The sequence below is a fragment of the Pseudopodoces humilis genome, chromosome 2, assembly GCF_049639895.1.
Source record: "Pseudopodoces humilis isolate 2021_Gansu_Grassland_sample_001 chromosome 2, ASM4963989v1, whole genome shotgun sequence".
Classification (NCBI taxonomy): Eukaryota; Metazoa; Chordata; class Aves; order Passeriformes; family Paridae; genus Pseudopodoces; species Pseudopodoces humilis.
This window is the reverse complement of record NC_142201.1, coordinates 26,636,662-26,663,158: the sequence shown is the minus strand read 5'-3', so window position 1 is coordinate 26,663,158 and position 26,497 is coordinate 26,636,662. Positions and strand designations below refer to the sequence as shown.

The following is a 26,497-nucleotide window of genomic DNA, read 5'->3' as shown; positions in this document are numbered from 1 at the left end:
TTACAACTAGTAAGCCGTAGTGTAGTTTTAAAGAGTCCACCAGTTCTCTGGATACAGACTGCAGTTTTGTGAGAGTTTAGTTCCTGTGTTTTCCGAGTTTCGTTTCTCAGAAAAAGATTCCTGAGTTTCCTTTTTTCAGAAGAAACTAAATGAGGAACACGTGAAGCACTTTCAGTTTTCTTTTATGTGTTGTGTCATTAATATTATTGTTTTTGTAGCAATATTAGGACAGGAAGAATGGGGGAAAAGTAATCTTTCTGTTGTATTTTAGTAACTGGCCAGAAGGATGAGGATCTCTGCATAACTTGTCACCATTTTTCATTATATCTGGAAAAGAATCACAGCAGCCTGATGCAGTTCATGGGAGCTATTTAGTCCTGAAAGATCCTGTTCTATTGCTCCTGAATTGACTTATTTTTTAGTTAGTGCTGAATATTCTATGTTGTATAGTGTGAATACATCCGTGTTTACCATTATGCAGTAGGGCCTTTATGCAGGCCTTGTGTACATCATTATTTTGTATCTCTTTCCCAACAGCAACAAAGTTGTTCTTTTGGCTACAACACAAAGTTGTTGTGGCTTAATTGCTTTGGGTGCTGCTTAGAGCAGCCAATGTCAAGGGCATGATTCTCAAAATCGTAGGTGCTGTTTAATTGTTTTGATACTCCTGCTGAACTCAACAGCAAAATAAATCCTCTCCTGTTGTGCTTAAGACCAAGTGGTGCATATTTACGTGTTTAATTTTTTTTTTTTTTTTAATAAGTAATGCTTACAGCTAATTGTATAAGCAAAGTCAGTGGTGGCGAATCTTACCAGTTTTCCCGTTGTGTTGATTTAAGGAAGGGGGTACTCATAAGGCTACAAAGCATTTATTTTGGAGTTTCTTTTCATCCATGTTTAAAAGAAGATGCCAAATGCAGCTCCACTCTGGCATACTTCAGTGTTTCCCTCTTATAACAGGCTTCAAAAATACAGTCTGGAAACTTGAGGTATCGTAGGAGGCCTGCTTTCATTTTTAACTGCTTCTTAAAATTTTGCATGAATTACAGTGGTCAGAGGGGGGAGAATACTTACAATTCAAGTGAATTCAAAATGTACATGTTTAGAATCATAGATGTAACTAGCTCCAGTATTTCTTGATTCAAAAGCAAAATTGTTTTTGAACTGATGTTGAGAGCTCAAGCTTTAAATTTGTCTGGTTTACTTCTACCTTTCTGCTTATAACTTTGTCAGTTCTTTAACTCACTCCTTTCACTTTTCCTCCTGATCATGCTTCTGCCACTTTGGCTCCTTTGTTACTTCCTTGTTCTACCTTCCAAAAAATACCTTTGGAGATGCTTCACCTCTTGCTCATAGGGTGTGTATGTTCAAGTTATTTTAGTCAGAAATAAACTACTGCACATAAATGCATTTCTTACCCAAACTGAGAATGACTTAAGTGAAAGTTGCTTTTTCCTCAAGTATACTTAAACAGTAGTGTCTAATGACAGTATACTACAGTAGGGCTAAATGGCAGATATCTCTTGATTTGTAGAATGTCTTTTTTCCTTGCTGCATTGCAAAGGAATAAATTAAATGTAGGTGACCCTATTCTTCTGCTCTCTTTAATGAGTGATGTATGAAATACCACGTTGTCCTGGACACATGTATATAAAGGCTTGTTGTTTTCTTTTCTTGTAATCTCTGTCTTCCTAGTAACCTTTTTATAGCAAAGCCTTTTATTCTTTTCCTTCTTAAACCTACATCTTTCAAAACATACCCTTATATTTGATGAGTGGATTTGAACTGATAACGAATCATCAAATTCTGTCACTTGAGTATTAGGCATTGCTGAAAAGAGAGGTCACTCATTAGGGAATTACTTTTGCAGTACCAAATGTCTAAAGTGTGTTTGTCATGGTTTTTCTCCTTCAGAAATCGATGAAAGGATTCCTCTTTGCTAAGCTGTATTTTGAAATAAAAGAATATGAACTTGCTAAAAGGTAAAATGCATTGATGGACATTTGTTTTTTTGTTCTCTAAAGTGTAAAAGAAAAGCTATATTTATATGAAATAGACCAGAGAAACCAAGATGAGTATCATGCTGCTTTAAGCTAGCAGTCAGTGTGCACATTGAATGCTATTTAGATCTTTGTAAAACAATAACTTAAAAGAAGATTAGCGATGTGGTACTGAAAAAACTTACCTAGCTGAATTGGCTGGTGTTTTGCTCATTGTGTTAAGTAGTGTACCATTTCTACAAACTCCTGCTTTTGTTTTTTTTAATCAACAGAAATACTGGCTGGTGAGTAAGTAGCGTTTGTACAGGTATAAACCCATGTTGCTGCTTACTTAAAGGTCCTGACAAAGTGTCTGGAACGGAACAAAACGTGTCTATACTTCTGTGGTCTGACTGAAGCATCTAGAACAAAATATGTTTGTGTGTCCTGTATGGCAGATAAAGTTGCCATTAGAGCTTGGGTGGGAGGGGGGAGTGTTAGTGAATAATGCTGGTCAAGTAACTGACATTTTTTCCCTTCATAGATACATATCTACATACCTCAATATACAAGAGAGAGATCCCAAAGCACACAGATTTCTTGGACAAATTTATGAAGCTGAGGAAAACATAGAAAAAGCTTTTGGGTGTTACAAGGTAAGTAGTGCATTCACCCCTAATGTTCTGCTTTATTCCTTTATAAATGGGCTTTCTGAAACCCTTCTGTGGCTGAACATTCTCAAACCCATAGAAGAAAACATGCCCCTGGGAAAGCTGTCATATACATTTGACAGTGGAAGGCACATGAAGAGAGGATTCTTCGCTTGATATTGCTTGCTTCTGTAGTATGTTTTGAAGTTGCTTCTTTGTTTTTTCATCTGGACTTTATGCTGTCTGCTGTTAAAATTCTCCCCAAGTCATGCATTGCCTCTTCGGCTATTGTCATAGAATCGTGTAATGCAAACTGTGATGACAACAGGAGTTTAGTTGCTACTAGAAGACTGTAGGCATACATGAAACATACTGTGTTTTTTGTTCGGTTGGTTTTGAAGAGGGCAGGTGCAGAAGGGAGGGACAAATCTAATTTTGATGAGGAAAGCATATAAATGTCAAATTTCCAGTTGGGTTGCCTTTGATCTGGTTTTGGAGAGGAAGAGGTGGTCAGAAGTCTGGCCAATACAACTCTGTGCATGAAGCGCTATCACACTTAATTTTTTTTTAAAGTTTTTACTCCTGGCTAGACTAGAGGTACTTACAGTCCTGTTCTCTCTGTATATCTATCTAGTGATAGTTGCAGAGGAAATGGTGTTTGCATTATTTCTCTTACGCTTTTCTAAATTTCAGCAGTTCTGTTTAGGTGCTGTAAACCATTGGTGGTGTGTAGAAAGGCTTTTCTTATGTATTCTGTATTTATAGATTTAACTAATTTGAATTTGGGTATGCTTGTGGGGGTGTAATTCTTACCTGTTCTACATAGATCATAAGTTAAAGTTGTCTTCTTTTTTTTTTGGCTACTGTATCTGCATGGGGAAAAATAGCGTTCTGTGGAGTTGAACCCAACACAGAAAGATCTTGTATTGAAGATTGCAGAGTTACTATGTAATAATGACATTACTGATGGAAGAGCAAAATATTGGGTTGACAGAGCTGCTAAGCTCTTTCCTGGGAGCCCTGCTATTTACAGGTTGAAGGTAAGTTAAAAATTATTTCTGTTCAATGGCTTGAACAAACTTTCAGCACCTGTCTGGAGTGCCTTTTGCATGTCACTTCATGCAAAACTCTTTCTGGCTAAATTATTTTAGCGTCTTTAATATTAAAGCTATTAGATGTTACACTCTTTCTAGTCTGACATTTTTGTCCAGTTTTAAAGGAATCTGCAACTGCATGCTTTCATACCCTTTCTAATGTTTCAAGTTTAATCCTCTTCCAAAATGCTGAGAAATTATTTATCACAATCAAGAAGTTAAAGAATATATAGGTGTAACTTGTTCTTTCTGTCGTGTCCCAGGCAGGAAGGTAGCTGATCTGTGAACTTAGACTTTCTTACTTTACACTGCTTATTTGTTTTTAAATCTCTATTATGATCATTTCATAATCACAGCACAGAGTGTGAGAAATGCTGTAATTCTCAAATACCATGTAAACACTTAGAGCCATGCAATGTCACTTTTGCACAGGTATATTAATTTTGTGTAGCTGGGAAGCAGCCACACTGAAGTCGTAAGGTGTCTGGGGTTTTTTTTAAACAAGTTTATGGCATGGTCTTCTGTCACTGAACTAAATGTTTTGAGAAGCATTTCTTCCTCTTGGTAAGGAGGCAAATTCTTCTGAGGATTTTTCTTCTCTGATTGTCATGTACATTTTTAAATATTTGAGTATTTCATCAAACTTCATGTAATACCTGAAACCTGTATTAAGAGTACTCTAGCTAGAGTGATGTAGTCTATGTAGTGGAGGAAGGAATGTTGTCTAGTACTGTAGTTGCTCAAAAGACTGATATGGGAAATAATATTAACCTGTTACCTTCATGTTTCAACAGGAGCAGTTACTGGATTGTAAAGGTGAAGATGGGTGGAATCAGCTTTTTGACTTGATTCAAGCAGAACTTTATGCAAGACCAGATGATGTCTACATAAACATCAGACTAGTTGCACTCTATCGTTCCAATAACAGATTAAAGGATGCTGTGCTCCATTGTCAGGAGGCAGAGAAGAGAATCCCTTTGCAGTCAAGTTTGGAATGGTGTTCCTGTGTTGTAGAGACATTTGAGGTGTTTAATCATATTTTGATCCTGTGGTAGTCTTCCTTATCTTTTTACCTGGTCTGTTTCTCTTAGTGTCCCTATTCTGACAGCTATTTCTCAAGGGATTTAACTCCTTCAAATGCAAGTCTACTGAAACCAGTGGAATTACAAAATACTTCTTATGTTTTTTTTTTTTTAATTGGAATTTTCTCCCTAAAATTAAGTTTTATAGAGCTATTGAGTTTCTAACCTCAAAAGCTGAGTTAGACACAGCAGTTCCATTTGGGATAAAATTGCTCAAGCAAGTAGTTCCCTGGAACTTTGCTGCTGAAGAATATGTTAAGGTCTCACCTCTGAAACTGGATTATGCAATAAATACTACTAGTGTGTTTTGGAGAAGTACTGCCCTTGTCTTCATGGAAGGATGACTGTTCCTTATCCTGTGATGAACTTTCTTCTTTAGGAATATCTGGAATCTTTACAAGACTTGGAGTCTGATAAAAATAACTGGAGAACTATCAAGAAAGATCATCTGCTGGCCTATTCCAGCTTTGTCAAACTGACACTTTCTTCTAGAGATGTTCAGGAATGCAGAGAGGCACTTGAAAGGTACTGTTTAAATTTTTCTAAGTAAGAAAAAACCCTCTTGAGAATTGTTTGGGTTCACATAACTTCTGCCAAGCTTCTGTTTCACAGCTTATCTTGTTTTTGGTGGGATAGGTGATTCTCTGTACTGATCACCAAGAGTGGTTCTTGCTGGATGTGAACCCCAAGCTGTCTTTTGGCAGATGTTTGAATGGTCAGCCCACAGCCATGGGGAAAACTCATTTATATCCTGGGTCTTTGTACCTTCTTTTCCTTCAGATAGAGAAGTTGTTCAGTACTTCAGAAATTGACTAATCCGAATTTCCTAGACAATTGGAAAAAACACTAGCACAGAAAACTAATCCAAACAAAGCAAAATAAAAGTCAAACTGAAAAGCCAGAACTACCTCTCATGTATCAACTTTGTCCTAGTTCATTCTATTCTTAAGTAACACAGCACATTGGAGTAATTAGGAACTTCATGCATATAGTATAATTGGGAAGGAGGAAACAACCTGAAGCAGGAGTAGCCTCCAGAGAAAACTGCTGGTGTTACAGCTGACTTAAAGGCTTGCCATCTGCACCTAGATAAACACAAAATAGTGTTTGTAGTCAGTAATTTGATTAAGATCTGTTTCTTGCCATTATCTTTCTTTTGTTACTGGTTTTTACTTCTTTGTTCCCCAGTAGTGTAATGGCTGTTATATTGCATTTTGTAAAGATATTCTTGAGTCTGTTAATCTTGCATGAGTATTTGAAGCAGTACAGAATGGATGAGGAATGTTTTATTTTTCTTCTCTAACATTGACCATGCTGGGTTTTCTGCTTCTGATTTATTAGAGTGTTTTGAGATGTTCACATCTGAAGCACTTCCAGATCATGGCAATGCTAACAGTCATTATAGTCTTGTCCAGTAATTGAAAAATTGTTTTAACTGTTTTCTGGAAACCCTTTCCTGAGTGGGGGTTGTATTGTAATCTACAGGTACTAGAATTTCTGTAGTATTTTCTGTTTTTGAAGAGCCTGTTAAACAGTATTTTGGACCTTGGTGATAACAAAAAGAAAGGGCAGAGTCAATAATACCTCCTGTATGTCTCTAAATCTGCAGTAGTGAGCAAGTTTATCCATGTGGTTCAGGACAATAGTTTTAAAAATACCTGTGCAAAAATGTGATGAAAGACTAAGTATCTAGGTAATATTTACTTCAATAAACTTGAGAGCTTTGGGAGTTTGATGTGATTGTACTTTCTAGTAACTTGGGTTTAAGCAGTCGAAACAGTACTTTCCATTGACTCATTAAGTTAGTTAATCCACAGTTAAATAGCACAAACCAACATCAGCTGCTATAGCTTTTACCAGGACTCTGTTTAGAATGAGTCTTTTCTGCATTTTAGTTTTGATCGTGCGCTTCAGTCAGTAAAACCGTATGTGAGTGCAGCTGATGAGTTGTCTCGTACCTATGTGGAAATGAAAGGACAGCTGTACATGCATGCTGGAGCTTTGCTGTTGAAAATGGCCCAAGACAATGAGGCACAGTGGAGAGCTATGTGTGAACTAGCAGCATTGTGTTATCTCCTGAGTTTCCAGGTAAAGGATTTTTCAGTCTAAGCCTTTAGTTGATGCTTTTCTTGAAATTTTCTAGCTGTGCATGTGTTGAATTCCTGTACTCATGAGATGAACTAGTGTTTGTGTATCTAAAGGAGAATGCCGTCCTCACTCACCAAACCCTCCTCTTTCCTAATTGAGTTTCAAATGACATGCAGAGTAAAAGTATACCTTCAACTGTTGCCCTTTCCAGAGTAACCTGATTCTTAAGTATTAGTGCATTTATTTCCTGCAGTGTATTTCCTTTTTCATAATACAACAAATACGCATGTTGAGTTGTTATTCCTGTAGGGAGGGAAGGAGAGGGGTTGAATAGTTCCCATATACTTGTTGGATAGACAACAGAATTTAAAAAATCAAGGTTCCTTGCCTTATGGATTCTTTGCCTTGACTGTCCTTCTTATACTATTGCTTGCATTGCAGGTATTACTTGCTCTTGTGTACACTTAATGTTACTTTTAATAGTAAATATACTTGCATATCAATGTGCTTTAGCTGGATTCTCTGCTCTCTTTGCCCATCCCACACATAACCATAACCCAATATATGTACCTTCAGAATGAATGCCTGTTTTCCTATAGTTTCATAATGCTAAAAAGAGGCTTGTTTCCTAATTTTTAAGATTCATAATTTTTAAATGTTCTGCTCTTACTGTGAAAAACATGTAACAATTTTCTCCTTACTTCACCAGGTTCCTAAACCAAAGTCAAAACTCATAAAGGGCGATCAAACTGGACAAGATATGCTAGAAATGTTGGCCTGTGATCGAAAAAGCCAGTCTGGTAATAAAAAAAATAGCGGCATAGTTCCATTTTAGTGCTGCAGATTTACAGTAAATGCTAAGATTTGTTAAAAACCACATTTGTGTATCTTGTAATGTTATCACTCCAATATATAATAAAACCTTATAGATTGACTGCATATGTAAAACAAAACAGGAGTTTGGTTCTGACACCTAAAGTTATTTTTCTCCTCTTAAGCATGTGTAGACACATTCGTAGTGTGTTCTCTTTGTTTCAATAGTGGTTGGTTTTCTTTTCTCCTTTTTGACTTTCTAGTATGCCAAGGTAGAATTTAGTTTTTGTCTGTTAAATCTACTGGAAATGGCTTCTGCCTCCTGATGCTATTTTGCAAGTATTGTTAGGCTTAAGAGGGAAAGGGAATATTAATTTGTTTCCCTGGTCTTTTCATTCTTTCACTTATTCATCAACTTTGTTCTTTTTGCTGCCAAGTATAGACAGTGTTTCAGTCTACAAAATTCTTAGAGGGCCTAGATGAAAATGAATGAACCTGCCAGACATCAGGTTCATTTGCTTTAAAATGTATTTCATTAATGCAGACTTCTTGTATTACAGCTGTTTATTTTAAGGTCACTTGCAATACCCGTAGAACAGTCATGGTAGGAGGGCTTTGTTTTCCTAAAGAACTGGATTTACAAATTCTTTGGGATTGTTGTCACTAAAAGCTTGGAAAGCCTATGTGCTGAAACACTGACCCAATTACAGGGAGAGCATACCTGAACAGTTTGTAGGTTTCATAAGGGGAAATGCTGATTCCCATCCAGCCTTCAGTAGCAAAAAGCAGTCCAGCATAGCAAGTACTATTTTCCTTGTGTTCACTGCTTTATTTATATGAAGTGATATTTTTGTTTTCTAGGTCATATGCTGCTGAACTTAAGTCATGGCAAGCAAGACTTCTTTAAAGAGATTGTGGAATCATTTGCAAACAAGAGCGGCTCATTTGCATTGTTTGATAGCCTGTTTGAGAGTGGAGCTTCTAGGGAAAGGTCTTTTATTGGCACAGATGATATTGGAAATGTCAGTACACAAGCACCAGTGCAAGTGGAACTTCACAAATATGATATTGGTAAGAGGTGTTACTTTCTGAAACTCAGCACAGCTTTGTTTACTAGAACCTCTTCTGCAAATACTTGTGGAAGAGGTACTGGTACAGGCATACTTGTACTGTAACAAAAGACAAATACCTGGAATGGCTGTCCAAAGTTGCCTTAATGTCATAGTAAAGACTTACTCTTTATTGCAATGTAAAGAATTGCTTCTTCAGTAATTCCTTAAGGACTTTTGGAGGAGTAAATAGGTTTGCTAAAATTAGTTATCTATTGGACTGAATAAGGTGAGAATGGAAATTGAGTCATCCCCTCAGAAGCTTAAGTGGTTGATGGCTTTGAGCATTTAGATGAGCTTGATATGTTTGGCTATACTGAAGTTTGTAACCCTTCCTGAGTGAAACCTAGAGTCTTGATGCTCATTGGTCTATAAAATACCTTTGGCCACTCTGTCAGGGTGAAATGTGAAACCCAGCTTTGGTCAGATAGTAGTATTGAGGGCTTGCAAGAAGCTGACATTTGCATCCAACCTTTTTTTTTGCCTAGGTGCCATTCGATTGCACAGTGGCAGTCTCCAGCACCTCGTGTGGCTTGGCTTGCAGTGGAACTCCATGTCAGTCTTACCCCCCATGCGCAAATGGTTAAAACAGCTTTTTCACTTGCCCCAAGAAACATCACGACTTGAGACAGATGCTCCTGAATCCATTTGCCTGTTAGACCTTGAAGTAAGTGAATTCTGAAGTTCCTTAAGGTACCATACAAATTAAGTTTTTTTGGAAATCAGTAGCTTTATTTTTTAACAAACAGGTGTTCCTACTTGGGGTGGTATTCACTAGCAACTTACAGCTGCAAGAGAAGTTTAATTCCCACTACAGTGCACATCAGCCTCAATTCTTACCATTGCCAGTATGCAAACAGCTCTATACTGAAAAGCAAAGATCTTGGTGGGATGCTGTCCGTACTCTTCTTCAGAGGAAATCAATGTAAGGCTTTTTCAGTTTTTCAGTTTGGAAATGTTTGATCAAGCCTTTAGGGAGTGTCTGCTACAGCAACTTGGATTGTCCCTATGGATTTTTGTAAAATTAATTTTTTTTGACATATGTTTTACATTAAAGTTTTGTTGTAATAGGGACTTAACATGCTTGAAAGATTTCTATAAACAGAATTTTAATTTCTAACCTAGAGGCAAGTTAGGACTTAAGTTGCAGACTTTAAGTGAATGGTATGTGAACAGGTGAAAACCAGAAAATGCTAATCAGGGAATGTTTATTCTGATGTTCAGACCAGGAACAGCAGCAAAACTGAGGCTTGTTGTACAGCATGGCATAAGTACTCTGCGAACTCTGGAGAAGCATGGCCTTCAACCTGCCTTAATCATACACTGGGCAAAAAGCTTGCAGAAAACAGTAAGCTGAGATTATTTTCAAATACACGGAAGCCAAAGTGTTTTTATGTTTTTATTTTCTAAATTATGAGCAGACTTGGGGGATGTGGGATCAAATGAATGTGTATTATTAAGAACAGCTGATTATTTTATCAGGTAAATTTGTTGTTCTAGTCACTCTATGAAATACTCTTAAACTGTAGTGTTATTTTCTACGTGTATGTTATTTTTCATAGCTACTCTGCTTAGTATCAGAGAAGGACTTTGGAACTCTTAAAAAAAATAGGAGAAGGATATGTAGGAATAGCACTTTGGCTTGAACTTGAAATAATGTATGCATCTCTTCCCTTTGCTTCACCAGGGAATTAATCTTAACTCCTTCTACGACCAGAAGGAATATATTGGACGAAGTGTCTACTACTGGAAGAAAGTTCTGCCTATGCTGGAAACTATCAAAAAGAAGAGGAGTATTTCTGAGCCTACTGATCCTCTCTTCAAACACTTCCATAGTGTAGACATTCAGGTACAGATTGATTGAGCCAAGGCTAAAGAGAAGGGTCTATGTCGGAAACATACATAGTTTAGGGGATAGGATCATAGTGGGATTTTTGTCTACATTGTACTACTCTATGTTGTTACTACTGTGAAACTCTTTAAGGTGAGATTTGGTAGTAGTAATTTATAAAGTGGGAAAATTCTCTCCTTTAAACTTTGGTCTTACCTTTAAAATGGTGTTTATGATTTGAAGGCATTGAACACCCTCAGTACCAGCTTTATTGAAAAATAATTCTCTGTGTTTTAGGAAAAATGTTTGTCATTCTACTGTTAAGTACAAGTTTTCTTTATTTGTATATAGGTCTTTCAGGTTGCAGCGTATGAAGAAGAGGCACAGATAGCATTTGCTATGTTGGATGCAGTTGATGGCAAAACTGATGATGCTTTATCAGCCTTTGAAGCTATTGAGAATGTGGTGTCATACTGGAATCTTGCTGTGGTAAGTTTGTAAGTTGCATTACCCAGAAATGATTCTCTTCATTCAGTTTCCTTCTGACTGACACTATTCACTCTGCACCCTGTTCTTTAGATTTTCCAAAGAAAAGCAGAAGAGATCGAAAATGATGTCATGCTGCCAGAAGAACATGAGGAGCATAAAACTTACCTTCTTAAAGCGAAGTATTATCTAATGAAAATTATTGCAGAAAGCTCCTCAGATATGTCAGTTACTGAGAAAGTAAGTAATTCTTTCCTTATAAAGTTGTTCCAAGGCATGCAGTAGCTTAGGTTACTGTTTGAAAAATGAAATCCCTTGCATTGAAGTTAGGCTTTTCTTTTTTTTAGACCTGGCTTTGTATTAAATTAAATTAGTTAAATTTAATTTAACTAAGTTTAAGCAAGTTGAATCCTGGGTAACTTCTGTAACCTACCAGGTCATGTGGTATCCTGGCTACCCTGTGGATGAAAGCTTTAATGTAAACAAATAGCTTTTGCCCCACTGTCTTTTAGCTGGTTGTTTGGAAAAAAAAAATGGTTTGTGTGAGTTCTTTTCTTAAGTGAATCCGAACAAGTTAAGAGCTTTGTTGAAAAAAACCTCAGTAAAGACTTGTGAATTGCTCAGCCAGACTTCTGAATGTGTAGTTTGTCTTGTTTTGAGGGAGAATTGCAGTAATGACTCATGTTTGAAAAAACTTTTTAGTTGCCAGTGTCTATTGAAACTGTGAGAGAAGTGTTAGATACAGTGATCCAGGAACTTGGTGAGAATGCTGACGAAGGAAGTCTTGCCTTCAGAAATGGTCTGTCACGAACTGTAGATTCAGCAATGAAACATTCCACTCCATCACCGACCAAGTTCTCTCTTTCACCAACTAAGACCTACAAGGTATGTTAGCCAATTATTATTTCAGGGAATTGTTATCTTATAAGAAAAATTCACGTGAATCAATTAACTTTTCTTTTCCTAGTTTTCTCCGAAAACTCCCCCTCAGTGGGCAGAAGACCATAAATCTATACTTCAAATGATTTGTCAGCAAGTGGAAGCTTTAAAGGTAAAAATTCTGTCACTGTATCCAGTAAAGAACTGTTGGCTTTTTAGTTATGGTAAGGATCTAGTGATAAAAGAGCATGGGCCAACTTACAGTTCTTAGAATTACCTTCTGTAAATAGCTGCTTAAAATGAGTACCAGAGTAAATGCTTTTGCTTAAAAGCTCTTTTTTGGGACTTGGACAGGAGTGCTGAGGCAACCCATCTAAGGCACTCTTTCTGTATGTAGAAAGAATTCTGCTTTTATCAGCTTGGTTCTCATCCACTTGGTTCTGGATTTTTTGCTGGTTTGTTCTGGCTTTAGAACAGAGTGGGAACACTTTGTACTCTGTGAGCATGTCTTGCATGATCTGGCAGGTACTTTTTGGTTTGTATTTTTTTAGTTATCCCCACCCCCTGGATTGAACATGTTTTTGAATAGCAAAAGGGTGGGGATCATGCCTTATATTTTCTTTGACAAATACCTGTGCGATAGATACTTACACTCTTGCTTGGCCCTCTGTCTCGACAGAATGAAATGCAGGAGATGAAACTTAGTAACTCCAACACAAATGCATCTCATCGGTGGCCTGCTGAAAACTATGGAACTGATGCAATGCCAGACAGTTATCAGAGAGCACAAAATCTTCATGAAGCCCCATTAACAGGCAAGTAGCTGCAGAATTTTTATCTAAATGCTTAGCTAAATCAACTAAGACTTTTGAGAATAATGCTAAAATGTTTTAATGATTCACAGTTAAAAACTGATTGCTGGGAAGAGTAGAAAACAACAAGAAAAGATAAGTGTTAACTACTTTCCTGGTGTTCCTTTTTAGTTGCTACCACTGGCCCATCTGTGTTCTACAGCCAGTCACCTGCCTATAACTCTCAGTATCTTCTGGGAACTGCTGCAACCAATGTAACACCAGCAAAGGTGAGAATAAATTTATTTCCTTAAATTGCTTCCAATGATCTCCTGAAAGTGACTGATTGGTTTCAGTTATGTACATAGCTGGATGTAATTGCAGTTCCTTATGCAGAATTTGGTGAACTTAAACTGCTGGGGATAGAATAGTAATTTGTCTCCCTGCTTAACTTTTGGGATACAGAGTTTGGGAGAAAAAGCTAGAAAAATAAATTTTATGTGTGTACATTTCTCCTACATGTACGCATGATAGCACTTAACTATACCCTCCTTAATTGTGTGGCAAAATAAAATCGGGTTTTCAATGCTTTTTTTTCGTGAAAAGGAAACCCACCCGCATTGTGCCACTTCTTCAGTGCTTGTTCTCAAATGCCCATCAAGGTTTAAATGAAGGTAAAATTAGGGTAGGTTTCAACTTGAAAGCCATGCCTTTCTTTTAAGAGTACATGTTGCATGGGCTTCAGCACAGTAAGATTTTCTCTTTGGTATCATAATAAGCGGAGCACTTGTTTTCTGCTTTTTCTTTAGCCTCCTGTGTATGGCATGAACCGACTTACGCCTCAGCCACATATATATTCTTATCAACCACCACCAATGCATACACCACCTCTGCAAAACACTTCTGGTTGTATGTTTTCCCAAGAAATGTATGGCCCACCTCTGCGTTTTGATTCTCCTGGTACTACACTAATTTCTCCTCGTACAGCTGATGACTATTACAACTACAGTGTCCCACAGGCAAGCACCAATCCAACACTGCCCAAACCGGGGTATTTCACAAACCGTTCGGTCACGCCACCCACTTTAAAGCCTGCAGAACCAAAAGCAATGCCTAAATTTGGACAGTCGGGAGCAGCAGAAGGATCAAAAGCACCTCTGCCAACACCAACACAGCCAAGTCAGCCGACAACTTTTAAATTTAAACCTAACTTCAAGTCTAATGATGGGGACTTTACTTTTTCTTCTCCTCCTCAAGTTGCACCACAGCCCCTTAATGCACCTTTTAATAGTAGAGAAAGCCTCTTGGATCTTTTAACATCTGATAAACCTTTACAGGATGATAGATATATTGAACAAAAGCCAGTTAATGATCCCACAAACAGTTCAAGAAATATCTTCAATTTTAGCAATAAACATATTCCAGGCATCTCTCTTCGAGAAAACACAGGACAAAATGCACACAAAAACCTGGGTTTTGAGAAGAATGATACATTTGGTGTTCAAGAGCCAAGCAAGCCTGTATTTATGGCTTCAAATTCAGATTTGGCCAACAGAAGTCATGAAACAGAAGGAGGAAGCACCCATGGTGGAGATGAGGATGATGATGGTCCTCATTTTGATCCTGTAGTACCACTTCCTGATAAGATTGAAGTAAAGACAGGTGAGGAAGATGAAGAAGAATTCTTCTGCAACAGAGCCAAGCTCTTTCGTTTTGATGCAGAATCTAAAGAATGGAAAGAAAGGGGTATTGGGAATGTGAAAATACTGAAACATAAAGTATCTGGCAAATTTCGTCTCTTAATGAGACGGGACCAAGTGCTGAAAATCTGTGCAAATCACTACATAAATACAGATATGAAATTAACTCCAAATGCTGCATCAGATAAGTCATTTGTATGGCATGCTTTAGACTATGCAGATGAATTGCCGAAACCAGAACAGCTTGCAATTAGATTTAAAACACCTGAAGAAGCAATGCTTTTCAAAAAAAAGTTTGAGGAGGCACAGAATATTTTAAAATCCTTGGGATCAAATGCTGACACATCTGTTGCTCGGAGTGGTGGCACTGCAAAAGAAACAGCAAATCAGGACATCAAGGAGCCCAACAGAACCACTTCTGGGACCATGAACTTGGGTTTTCAGTTTCCAAAAGATGGCACAAGCAGTGAACCTGACAGCAAAGGCACCCTTACAGCTACATCCTCTGCATCTAGCACTACTATTTCATTTGGAAAGGACGCTCAGCAAGCCTCTTCTAGTGGGTTTGGGCAGCATCTCTTGAAGAAGGATCAATGGGAGTGTAAAGCGTGTTTAGTTCCAAATGAAGCAACTGTAAAGAATTGTGTATCATGTCAAAGTCCAAATCCAGGTATGTGGGAGACACAGGGCACCCCATTAAGTAGCTCTGCAAGTTTGAAAGCGAGTGGTAACCCAGTGCAGGACACGTTTGGATCTGCTTTTGCTAAAAAAGAAGGTCAGTGGGACTGCTCTGTATGCCAAAGCCGAAATGAAGCAAAAGATGTGAACTGCTGTTCCTGTCAGAGTCCAAAACCTCAAAACCAACCAAATACATCCACACCTTCTGTTCAGACATCTGCTGCTCTGGGGCTTGGTTCCATTGCTGATACAAGTAAGCCACAGAAAAATGGGTTTGAAGGGCTTTTTACTAAAAAGGAAGGTCAGTGGGATTGTACTACTTGTCTTGTGAGGAATGAAGGTTCTTCACTAGCCTGCGTAGCCTGCCAAATGCCAAATCCATCTGGTAAGCCAGCTGGTGATACTTTGCCAACTCCTGCTTTTGGCTTGAAAAATAAATTACCTGAACTTGACGGAGGACAGTTGGGAACAGGCTTTAAGTTTGGTCTTGAGCAAGGCAAGACACCACCATTTACATTTCAGATTTCTTCTGATACTGAAGCTAAGTCTGCGAAGGAAGGATTTAGCTTTTCAATGCAAGTGCCTGCAGGTGGATTTAAATTTGGGATACAGGAGTCTAGTAAAAATACCACTAAGAAAGAGGAGCCATCCAAAGAGCATACAACTGGTTTCTTAAAAAGTGTTGATGAAAAAGACAAAAAGGAATTGCCTTCAGACGGTGGAATTGGATTCCAGTTTCAAGAAACAACAGACAAGGAGAAAATCGATTTTGTTTTTGGGCAAAATAGCAGCACTTCTACTTTTGCTGAGCTTGCAAAAAGTACTCCTAGGGAAGGCTTTCAATTTGGCAAAAAGGACCCTAACTTCAAAGGCTTTTCAGGTGCAGGTGAAAAGCTGTTTTCTTCACAAAATCCTAAAACAGATCAGAAAGCAAACACATCTGCTGACCTTGGTGAGAAGGATGATGATGTGTATAAGACGGAGGACAGTGATGATATCCATTTTGAACCTATAGTTCAGATGCCTGAAAAAGTAGAACCATTTACAGGAGAGGAAGATGAGAAAGTGTTATACTCCCAGAGAGTAAAGCTGTTCAGGTTTGATCCAGAAACAAGCCAGTGGAAAGAACGCGGGGTGGGCAATCTGAAGATTCTTAAAAATGAAGTTAATGGCAAAGTAAGAATCTTGATGCGGCGTGAGCAGGTACTGAAGGTGTGTGCGAATCACTGGATAACAACAACAATGAACTTGAAACAGTTATCTGGCTCAGACAAAGCATGGATGTGGATGGCCAATGACTTTTCTGATGGTGATGCCAAGTTGGAACAGCTGGCAGCAAAATTCAAGACACCAGAGCAGGCTGAGGAGTTCAAACAGAAGTTTGAAGAATGTCAGAGGCTATTACTAGATATACCATTGCAGACACCCCATAAACTTGTTGATACAGGTAGGACAGCTCAGCTTATACAGAGAGCAGAAGAAATGAAGTGTGGCTTAAAAGATCTCAAAACTTTTCTGACAGATGACAAAACTAAACTGCCAGAAGAGGAAAGTGTAAACTCTGTTTGTGCCAGCAGTACTTCTGATTTGGTTATAAAGCCACATGCTGAAAGTACAGGCCCTACTCTGGAGTGGGATAACTATGACTTGCGTGAAGAAGCACTGGATGATAGTGTAAGTAGTTCTGTATATGCATCACCTCTTGCAAGTAGCCCTGTAAGGAAAAATCTGTTTAGATTTGGAGAGTCTACCACTGGTTTTAGTTTTAGCTTTAAATCTGCTTTGAGTCCATCCAAATCTCCTGCCAAACAGAATCAGAGCAGAACATCAGTAGGCACAGATGAAGATTCTGATGTCACTCAAGAAGAGGAAAGGGATGGACAGTACTTTGAACCTGTGGTACCTCTGCCTGATCTTGTGGAAGTTACCAGTGGCGAGGAAAATGAGCAAGTTGTCTTCAGTCATAGAGCCAAACTCTACAGATATGACAAAGATGCAAATCAGTGGAAAGAGAGAGGGATTGGGGATATCAAGATACTGCAGAACTATGACAACAAGCAAGTTCGTATAGTAATGAGAAGGGACCAGGTACTAAAACTCTGTGCTAATCACAGGATTACACCAGATATGAATATGCAACAAATGAAAGGATCTGATAGAGCCTGGGTATGGACTGCATGTGACTTTGCAGATGGGGAAAGAAAGGTAGAACTTCTGGCTGTGCGATTCAAGCTGCAAGATGTTGCAGACTCATTTAAGCAGATTTTTGATGAAGCAAAACATGCCCAAGAGAGAGAGACACTGATAACACCTCTTTCTTCTCGTGCCAATACACCAAAGGAATCTCCATGTGGTAAAAATGCTGTAGCTGTGCTAGAGGAAACAACCAGAGAAAGAACTGATGTCAACCATGGTGATGATACTTCTAATACTGTAGAGGCTGCAGAGGTGTCAAATATGTCTGAAACACCAACAAAAACAGTGGTTTCTCCTCCAAAGTTTGTATTTGGATCTGAATCTGTGAAGAGTATTTTCAGTAATGAAAAGTCAAAGACATTCACGTTTGGAAACACTTCAGCCACTGGTTCTCTCTTTGGCTTCAGTTTTAATCCCCCAAGAAAGAGTGAAGGCCATATTCCAGCATCTCAGAACACAGCACAGAAAGAACTGGAGGTCTCTGAGCCACCAAAAATCTCAAATGCTACTCAGAAGCCTGTAGACAGCAAGGTAGGCAACTTGCCTGCTTCAACACAAGATGGACCATCTAACTTCTCGTTTAGAATTCTAGAGAAAGGTGAGTGTCAGTTTTACTAGTAATTTATTCAAGTATGTGACTTATGAAGCAGTCATCTCTATGCTCTTCATTATTCTTTATTCTCTTAAGAATAGGTAGTTTCTTTCAGTTTTGATGCAGGTATCCACATGTTCTCCAGAGTTTCAAGTAAAGAAGGGAATTTTAAGTCATAATTATTTTTAAATAAAAATGAAAATGTGTGATACAGGATGGAAATTTTTTTACTGAGAACAAGATTTTCAGGTAGAGAGCCTAAGCTCTGAAGTGCTGCATCTGAATTTTGGATTTAAATGCTCAAATAATTTGTGGTTTTGCTTTTGAGGCTTAAAGAGGTAGTTGATGTTGTATGTACCCAGGCCTTTGCTCTGAGTGGGAAAGTGTGAGAACAGCAGATGTATGCTTCAGCTAAAATTTGCACTATCCCCATAATTAAGTAGATGGGTATTGTGGAACTAGTCTGTACCTTTGTTTCAAGTTTTAAATACTGGCCTCTGCAATTTTGGTTGTGTAGCTTAACATTAGACGTCAGCCTACTTCCTTAGACTGAAAAGAGATTGTGATGGCATACTCAGTTGTATGGTTTCTGTCATAGTCTGCAAAAGATGCACAGGCAAATGCTGTGGCTGTGACAGGACCACTATAATATGCTGAAATGTCTTTGTGAGAAGGATGGGATGTCTCAGAATTAGGAGTATCTCCTGTCCATTTATTAGCTAAAGTGTAATAAAGTGACATTGCAGAAGATGATAGCTGCAGTCCATTCACATGGGTTGGATAAGCTTGCGTAGAGTTAACAGATGAGATTTCCTGCTGTGAAATGAGTGTGGAATACTTGCAGACCATTGATAAGTCTCTTCTATCCTTTTAAAATTCCAGGTAAACACTTATATACCAACAATTTATTTTTTTAGGATTTAATTTTAGCCTCTTTAAATCTAATCCCATGGCCTTTTGGACAAGCACATCCTCCTTGCAACCTGATAGTAAAGGTATTTATGTACTGCACTGAATGTGTGATAAAACACTCTAGCAGGCATGGACAATAACCCAGCTGTGTCAAAGCAGTTGGCTCAGTAATCCTTATAATTAACATGCATGCCGAAGGAGAGTACTTGAAATTGTGTGTCTGACTACTGTATTTGTCCTGTTAAAGAATGTCTCTAGCCCTTAGTATGTTTACATGAGCCAGCACAATGGATGGCCCTGTTTAAGCTTGTAGCTTCTGTTTGCCTTGTTTTTTGAGGATATATACCCTGCACTTCTTCCGTCACAGTTTTACTATGCTTGCACACTGGATCTCTTAAATTCCCTTTTTTCTGAAGAAATTACATTGTTATTTTCAGAGAATATGTCCTGTGGTACCTGATGTGGTTTACTCTGTCAATCAAATATGCCTGAAGATCTTAAGACAGCTTATCCGGGAAAGAGCTTGGGTGTATTTAGTCTATGTGGAAATGTTTGCTTCAGTTTCCTGATTCAGTGTTAACTGCTGCACTTCAAAAAAAAAGAGTTCACAGAAGTGAGAGCTGCCTTCATTTATAATGTGAACTCCACCACAGCTGGTTAGGAAACTGCCCATTTGTAACCAATTTGTTTACAGTCAGACTCTGTAAACAAAACTGCTACAGCTTATAGTTAGTTTATGTTATTACCAGTGCTGCTTGTAAGTATGCTTGCTGTAAACAAGCTCAACTTACATGGTTTTAAAAGTATTTTAATTTTAAATAACAAACTTCTAGTCTGCGTAAGACAGTCTTCCAATATTAGTGTCTTACATTGTTTGAAAGTGTCAAAATGTCATTTGATAAGATGTTCTTACTTGAACACAGAATTCCTGTTCTGTATGCATAACCTAAAGTCACTTGCTCTGTGTTTTCAAGCATCCCTGTGGATTGAGTTTACTAACAAGTCAGTTCTGTTTTCATAATATGGTGTCCATAATGTGGAGTGATTAATCATTCAGTGCCGATGCATACATGCAAGAGCTTTTCCTACCTCCAATTGATCATTGTTTTATATTGGGGGTATATGGCAGGGGGAATATATTTAAAGAAACAAACAAAAAAAGCCTTTCTGGTACTTAAGATTGTTCTTCACTTCTACTCTTCTGATAATTAGGTTATGATTATATATTTAGTGATCTGTTTTTTACAGTTGATGATTGTCTTCAGTGTTACTTTTTGGTCTTTGAGCTCTGACTTTAATAGTAAAGGATTTTGAGAGGTTCTTCCTGAATTAGGTTTTCAAGCCTATCCAATACAAATATAATACAAAGTTTTCTCATGGGGAACTTCTGGGGGAGTATCTTCTGAGTTGTGCTGGAACAACATTCAGAAGAAATTGAACCTCATAATAGTTCTACATTTCCATGCATTATGTTTCTCTCAGGTCAGATCATAAACTTATTGTAAGTTCTTGTTCCGGTTTTGGCTGGGATAAAGTTAATTTTTTCTCAGCAGCTGGTACAGTGCTGGGTTTTGGATACAGTGTGAGAGCATTGCTGATAACACAGCTGATAAGCGGTGCTTACCCTAAATCAAGGACACTCTGTCCCATGCTGTGCCATTGAGGAGGTATACAAATAAAAGCTGATAGGGAGCTTTGCTGGGACAGGTGACTCAAAGTGGCCAAAGGGATATTCAGCACCATAGAACATCATGCCCAGTTTATAAACTGGTGGAGTTACCTGGAAGAGGAGCCAGTAGGCATGTGGGAATGGAATCTGGTATTGGTGTCTGGCATTGGTCAGCAGCTGGTGAGCAGCTGTATTGTACATCACTTATTTTTCCTTAAATTTTCTTTTTTTCCTTTTAATATTCTTATTACATATCACTTCTATTTTAATTATGAAACTCTTCTTATCTCCACCTACGAATTTTACATGTGATTCTCCTCCCCATTCCACCAGGTTACAGGGTGTGAGCCAGCAGCTCTGTGGTTCTTAATTGCCAGCTGGACTTAAACCACACCTGGGCTTTACAAGTTTGAGTCATGTCAGTTGCAGGCTACGTACCTGTTACATGCTTTAGGGTTTAAACTGGTGCTTTCCTCTTATATTCAGAAGATATTCGTTGATTGATGCATGAGAGGAAATACCATTATTGTGACTAGCTAGAGAGATTTAGGCCTACCTAGTCTTAATGTCAGTTCAAACAAAAGTGAAAAAAAAGCTTTGAAAAGGACTGCTGTGCATGATATTGTCCTGAATTTAGTTTCTTCCATATACTAACAATGTTTTGTGTGGTTTTTTTTCACTCAGAGTAGAAAGTTATATTATCCTAAAACCAAGTCTTTTCGGAATACATTGTACATATGCATGGCTTTTTGTTTCATGCCTGTGAAGATATTTTTAAGGTGTTTGGAACAGTAATCTTTGTTATTGAAGTCTTTTATCATTTTGAGTAGATCTTTGGAACACTAGAATATTATTCCAGTTTGATAGATCAGTTTTATGGAGAACTTTACATATTGACTAATCTGAGGTGACCTTAAATGCGTTTCACTTATTCAGTTATTTTGCCCAAAAGGTACTGAAAGAGACTGCATGATAACTCTTTTTAAATGCTGTCAAACCTGATGAGCAATGAGTGTGGTGTAAAACACTGGAACAGGGTATTTGTTGCCATGGCTTCTAGCTATATTTCTGCTGCTCAAATTAAAGAAAGCACATGCTTTTACCATCTACCTGATGAACTTGAAAGAAGTGTTTTGTTATATTCAAAGATATGTTTTTGAAAATTTTCTAGTTCTTGAGGAAAGCTGTTTTTTGGCGTAGGACTTAATGCCCCACACTTAAACCTTGGGTGAACTTGGTGCAAGCCTAGTCCAACTGAGATAATTGCTTAGCTAATAGGAAAGAGTAAAACACATAGTAATGTGCAGGATATCTGCATATCTTCATGACACAGTACTAAATGTACTTCTAATCCTTACATTAGCTAGGGTGAGTGGGTTTTCTGGTTAAGATTCTGAGAAGATGTATGAAAACATTTATATACTGTAGTCATGATATAAACTTAGAAACTTGCTGTTTAAGAATCTATACCTACTTTCTCCAAGCTCAGAGAATTTACTGAGATCTAAAAATCTGGGCAAAAAGAATTAATCTACAAGAGTGTGCTGGTGATGGCTTTGAGTAACTTTGTAGCTCTGGTGTATAAATGCCTGAAATGATCAACTTGTAAACAAAGGTGGGGCAAAGACTGCAGAGGTAATACTTAGAAAAAAGATCTAAGTTTGAATCAATACTTGGGATTTTGCTGTTACTTTACTTCATACTACTCTTAATGTACTGGACAATGAAATAAAAAGTAATGAGAACTGCTTTTAAAAAGCAGACATTTTAGCATGTTAGCTGTGTCATGTCTGTAAACGTGTCTCTTCTGTCCTTTTCTCCTCTTGCAATGATAAGTTAAATTATACAATTAGAAAAATCAGTGATTTTCAGGAACTGGGTATTAGTTTGGTCTCTAACTGGAGATTTAGGTTTCCTCTGATTACACTGTGCCACATATTTGCAAAATTATTTTTTAATGAAAAGCACAGTGAGCTTTTGAGATCACCCTTCAGATTCTAAGTTCAATACAGAGAACAGATAATAGGCTGTTAGCAAATAGGCTGAGGTAAGCAATCATTTTGTTCTTAGAAACAGCTGTTGTGGCTATTGATGTGCTTATGGGTTTATTCTTAAAAATAGTTCACAGATTTATTTCTTAGACCTTTATCCCCAAACTCCCCTTCTCAAAACAACACTTAAACCTAAACAAGCAGAATCCCAAACAAACCATACCTTATGTTTAAATTGCTATATTCTCCCTCTTTGCTTCCATTCTCTTGTAATAAACTCAAATATTTGTTTCCAAAGCTGTCTTACACCCATATGTTTTATCTATGCGGTTTGCTCTAGGCTTTACTTTCAGCTTTTGCACTGATCATGCACTGTTCTCAATACTGGTGGAAGGAATAATTTAATGTTGAAGGCAAGAAGACAAAAAGCTAAATAGTAAAACCAATGGTGATACTTCCTCACTACAAAAGCTAATTAAATAGGCTGAAAGCAATAATTTTTGTTGTTTGATAGTGGAACTAAGAATTACTTTACTTTTGTAAAACTCAAAGTTTCAGCAACAGCTATTATGGTAAATTGAGATTAGCTAATAAAAAGCTCATTCCATAAGTTATCTGAAATGAGTTCTATTCAGTTGCTTGGACAGGTTGTTTTACACAACTTTACTTTTTTCAGGCCTGAAGTTTGCTTGTTTACATCTGTTTGACTCCTCTGTTTCTCTTCTCTTAGCTGTCTTATTTGACATGAGTAATTGATTAAAATCCTTTTAATAATATAAAGATGTAGCCAAGTTTTGTTTTAATGCTTGAATTCCAAAAGCAATAGAACAGCATGTAAGTGTTGCTGTTCTGTCCTCGCCTCCTGTAAGTTGATTTTTGTTTCCTGTCTATCAGCAGAAAATATGTAGAGCCTTAGAATTAACTCGGTTCCATAATAATGTGAGGTCAAATGTTATTTCCTATACTGAAATTGTTTAGTTTTAATAGTTTGTTCAATTTCTGTAGAAAAAGCTGAGAAGACTGCAGTGTCAGAGGATGATATTCCATCTGATGAGGTCGTAATAGTGTACGAGTTAACGCCTACCCCTGAACAGAGAGCTCTTGCTGACTTCCTCAAGCTCCCTTCAACATTCTTCTGCTACAAGAATAAGCCTGGATATGCGAGTGATGAGGATGATGGTAAGGAATGCCAAAATTTGTGTTTGTACTGCCTTTTTGTGGGGAAAGGGTGTAATACACTGCATTGGTGCAGCCCCACCTTAAGCACTGTGTGCAGTTTCGGATGCCTCTGTGTAAGGACATCAAACTGTTGGAGGGTGACCAAGGTGAACAGCCTTGAGTGCCAGACTCAGGAGGAGTTGCTGAGGTCACTTGGTTTGTTCAGCTGGAAGAAGACAAGGCTGAGGGGTGACCTTGTCACGGTCCAAAATTTCCTTAAGGGCATCAGCAGAGGAGGAAGTACTGATCTCTCTCTGCTGCTCAACTATAGGACACAAGGAAATGGAATGAAGCTGTTGGGAAAGTTTGGATTAGGAAAAGCTTCTTCTTTGAGGGGGTGGTCAGGCCCTGGAACAGGCTCCCCAGGACAGTAGTTAGAGCAACACGCCCATCAGAGGTCAAGCAACATCTGGGTGATGCACTTAATCATATGGTTTGGTTTTTGGTAGCCCTACAAGGAGCAGGGAGCTGCAGGTGATCCTTATGGGTCCCTTCCAACTTGAGATACTCAGAACTGTTAGAACCATTAGACACTGAAATATTTTTGTCTGGGCCAATGGGAAATAATCCTGTCAATGTCCTTATGGCCAAAGATGAACACTCAAGTCTTCAAAACAGAATAGTACAGTGGAGGCTCAGGAGTGATTAAAGGGTACTTGTTTGGTGTCCTGTGGGTGTTGACATCATTACCAAGGCAGTTGGTTAGGTAAGAGTTATTTGAGCAAGAGACCTACTTTAGTATTTTGAGCTAAATACAAAGCATTTTTTATGAAAAAAAACCCCAATCTCAGGTTCCCTAAATGTTATACTAATGAGTTATTTTTCTTCTAAAGCAAATTCCTAATACTATTAGTAAGCTTACTTTATATCAGACATTACTGCTTGTAATTAAGATTGGTTGATTTATTCAGCAGCAAAGACTTTAAATGGAAGTTCTGAGACATTGAGATCTGAGATCATATTCAACAGAAAATGGGAGAAGACACGCCCCCTCCCACAAGTACCTGAGCTTGCAGGTTTTTATGTAAAAAATCTTCAGTCTTCTTTCCCAAATCTGTTTAGTGGTAGTCTTAATAAAATCACTTAAGAAATATGTTTTCTAAAAAAAAAAAACCAACAAAACAAATCCGTGTCATATATATGTAGCAATCTAGACTGAGAAAAAGTGTTAATAGCACTCTGGAGCACATGTAAGCAAAACTAGAAGTGAAAGCTTACTTGTTGACTTGCGTAACTCTTAAAAGATAAGCAAAAATTACGTATGCCTGCTAGCCTTGTGAGTTGGAAGGGCTCAGCAGACTTCTCTGACCTAGAGTATGTCTGACAACTTTTGTTTCCTCTGTTTAAGATGAAGACTATGAAACAGCTGTTAAGAAACTTAATGGAAGACTCTATCCCAGTGATTCAGAAGAGAAAAAGAAAGGGCAAGGTCCTGTAAAAGGTATATCTTAATAAATTTTAATTATTGTGCTTCATGTACTGAAACAAACTCTGAATCTGAAGGACACAGGGCAGAGATTAGTTTTATGCTTTCTGGAGTGGTTTTTAGAAGCAGAGATGCTGGGTGCAGAAAACCTGCATCTCAAAGTACAGAGTTAATCTCAGTAAGTTGAACTGTTAGTTAGCAGTAAAGGGGTGCCTAAGAGAGAAATGTACATTCCAGGTGACCTCTAAAGAAGAACATCAAAGTCTCTTCCTATCTTGAGCTCTTTCTGAGTATGAAAAATTCAGCTTGGCATGATACTGCTCAAGAGAAAGTTGTTTACATCTTTGAATACTTGCTACTTCTGCAGTTACTCAATTTAAGCTTGGGTGTTAATGTTGTTCAATCTAAAAAGAAAGCTATTTAGTCTCTATACTAAAAATACAGGTGTAGATGACTTGCTTATGTGTGTCTGACATTGTTGCATAACTTGAAGTCTGGGTAGGTACTTCTGTAAGTAAAGTCTGGGGGTGTTTTGAGGATACATGCTAGAATGATTAAGCCATCTGGAATATGAAGAAATCTGATACTGAAGGAAGTCAGTAGTAGTGGCAGCTGCATGATGTAGCTCTTCATCATTGCATGGAAGTTCCATGGTAGCAGTAAAAAAACACAGACGTATTTTCAATTCTAGTCACCCAGGTTAGGTTAGTTAGTCTTCCACTATTTAAACTGTAATGCTGTCTGAGAAACTCATGAAGTCTGTCTTTAAGTTGATCTGGCTATTATAAGGTTAATTTATAATGTAGGGGATAAAAATTATTTCAGTATTTAGCTGCCCTCACAGCTATTTTCCATTAATTCTTTATAGCAGGCCTTGCAGGAAAAAGTGAATTGAACAATGAAAGAGAATGTGCTGCTACTTGGGAAAAGAAACCTGCTCCTGAGGAGAAAGATGAAACAAAAGCTCTGCAGGTTCCTTCTACATCTGTTTGTGGTGTCAGTACTGATACTGAAGGTGACAGTCTGGAAGACTTAAAGTCAGAGGCTGAAATTCAAGAAATTAAAGTAAGAGCTTAAATCTTTACTGAACTTCTTGTTATTAGGTTTGCACAATTACTTCATAAATGTGTGAGAGTACAGTTTTAGAACTAAAACATCCAGTGGAGAAAAATCATTTGAGGCACAGCTACAAAAAAACTCAAGTGTCTGCCAACACTGGAGGTTAGATTTAGGGAATATTATTTTTTTTGAAAACAGACTACTTCAAAGATACTTCAGTCTCTTGTCAAGTTAACATCCTTATGTTTTAACTG

The 26,497-nt window shown here is 37.8% G+C and overlaps 1 protein-coding gene across 2 annotated transcripts in view; it reads left to right on the top strand.

Moving 5' to 3' along the window:
* RGPD4 (RANBP2 like and GRIP domain containing 4) overlaps window positions 1-26,497 on the top strand; it is a 33,566-nt gene that overhangs the window by 767 nt on the left and 6,302 nt on the right. The window contains exons 2-24 of one of the 2 annotated variants that reach the window (XM_014249160.2): window positions 1,915-1,982; window positions 2,524-2,635; window positions 3,517-3,669; window positions 4,518-4,748; window positions 5,185-5,330; window positions 6,701-6,893; window positions 7,603-7,693; window positions 8,568-8,777; window positions 9,304-9,482; window positions 9,565-9,740; window positions 10,040-10,163; window positions 10,503-10,664; window positions 10,998-11,135; window positions 11,226-11,372; window positions 11,835-12,017; window positions 12,100-12,183; window positions 12,691-12,826; window positions 12,995-13,092; window positions 13,612-17,974; window positions 18,886-18,963; window positions 23,546-23,719; window positions 25,107-25,199; window positions 26,053-26,249. In XM_014249160.2, coding sequence (XP_014104635.2) covers window positions 1,915-1,982; window positions 2,524-2,635; window positions 3,517-3,669; window positions 4,518-4,748; window positions 5,185-5,330; window positions 6,701-6,893; window positions 7,603-7,693; window positions 8,568-8,777; window positions 9,304-9,482; window positions 9,565-9,740; window positions 10,040-10,163; window positions 10,503-10,664; window positions 10,998-11,135; window positions 11,226-11,372; window positions 11,835-12,017; window positions 12,100-12,183; window positions 12,691-12,826; window positions 12,995-13,092; window positions 13,612-17,974; window positions 18,886-18,963; window positions 23,546-23,719; window positions 25,107-25,199; window positions 26,053-26,249 — 7,536 coding nt within the window. The remainder of the gene's footprint in view (window positions 1-1,914; window positions 1,983-2,523; window positions 2,636-3,516; window positions 3,670-4,517; window positions 4,749-5,184; window positions 5,331-6,700; window positions 6,894-7,602; window positions 7,694-8,567; window positions 8,778-9,303; window positions 9,483-9,564; window positions 9,741-10,039; window positions 10,164-10,502; window positions 10,665-10,997; window positions 11,136-11,225; window positions 11,373-11,834; window positions 12,018-12,099; window positions 12,184-12,690; window positions 12,827-12,994; window positions 13,093-13,611; window positions 17,975-18,885; window positions 18,964-23,545; window positions 23,720-25,106; window positions 25,200-26,052; window positions 26,250-26,497) is intronic. The other variant, XM_014249170.2, reaches the window with a different exon arrangement.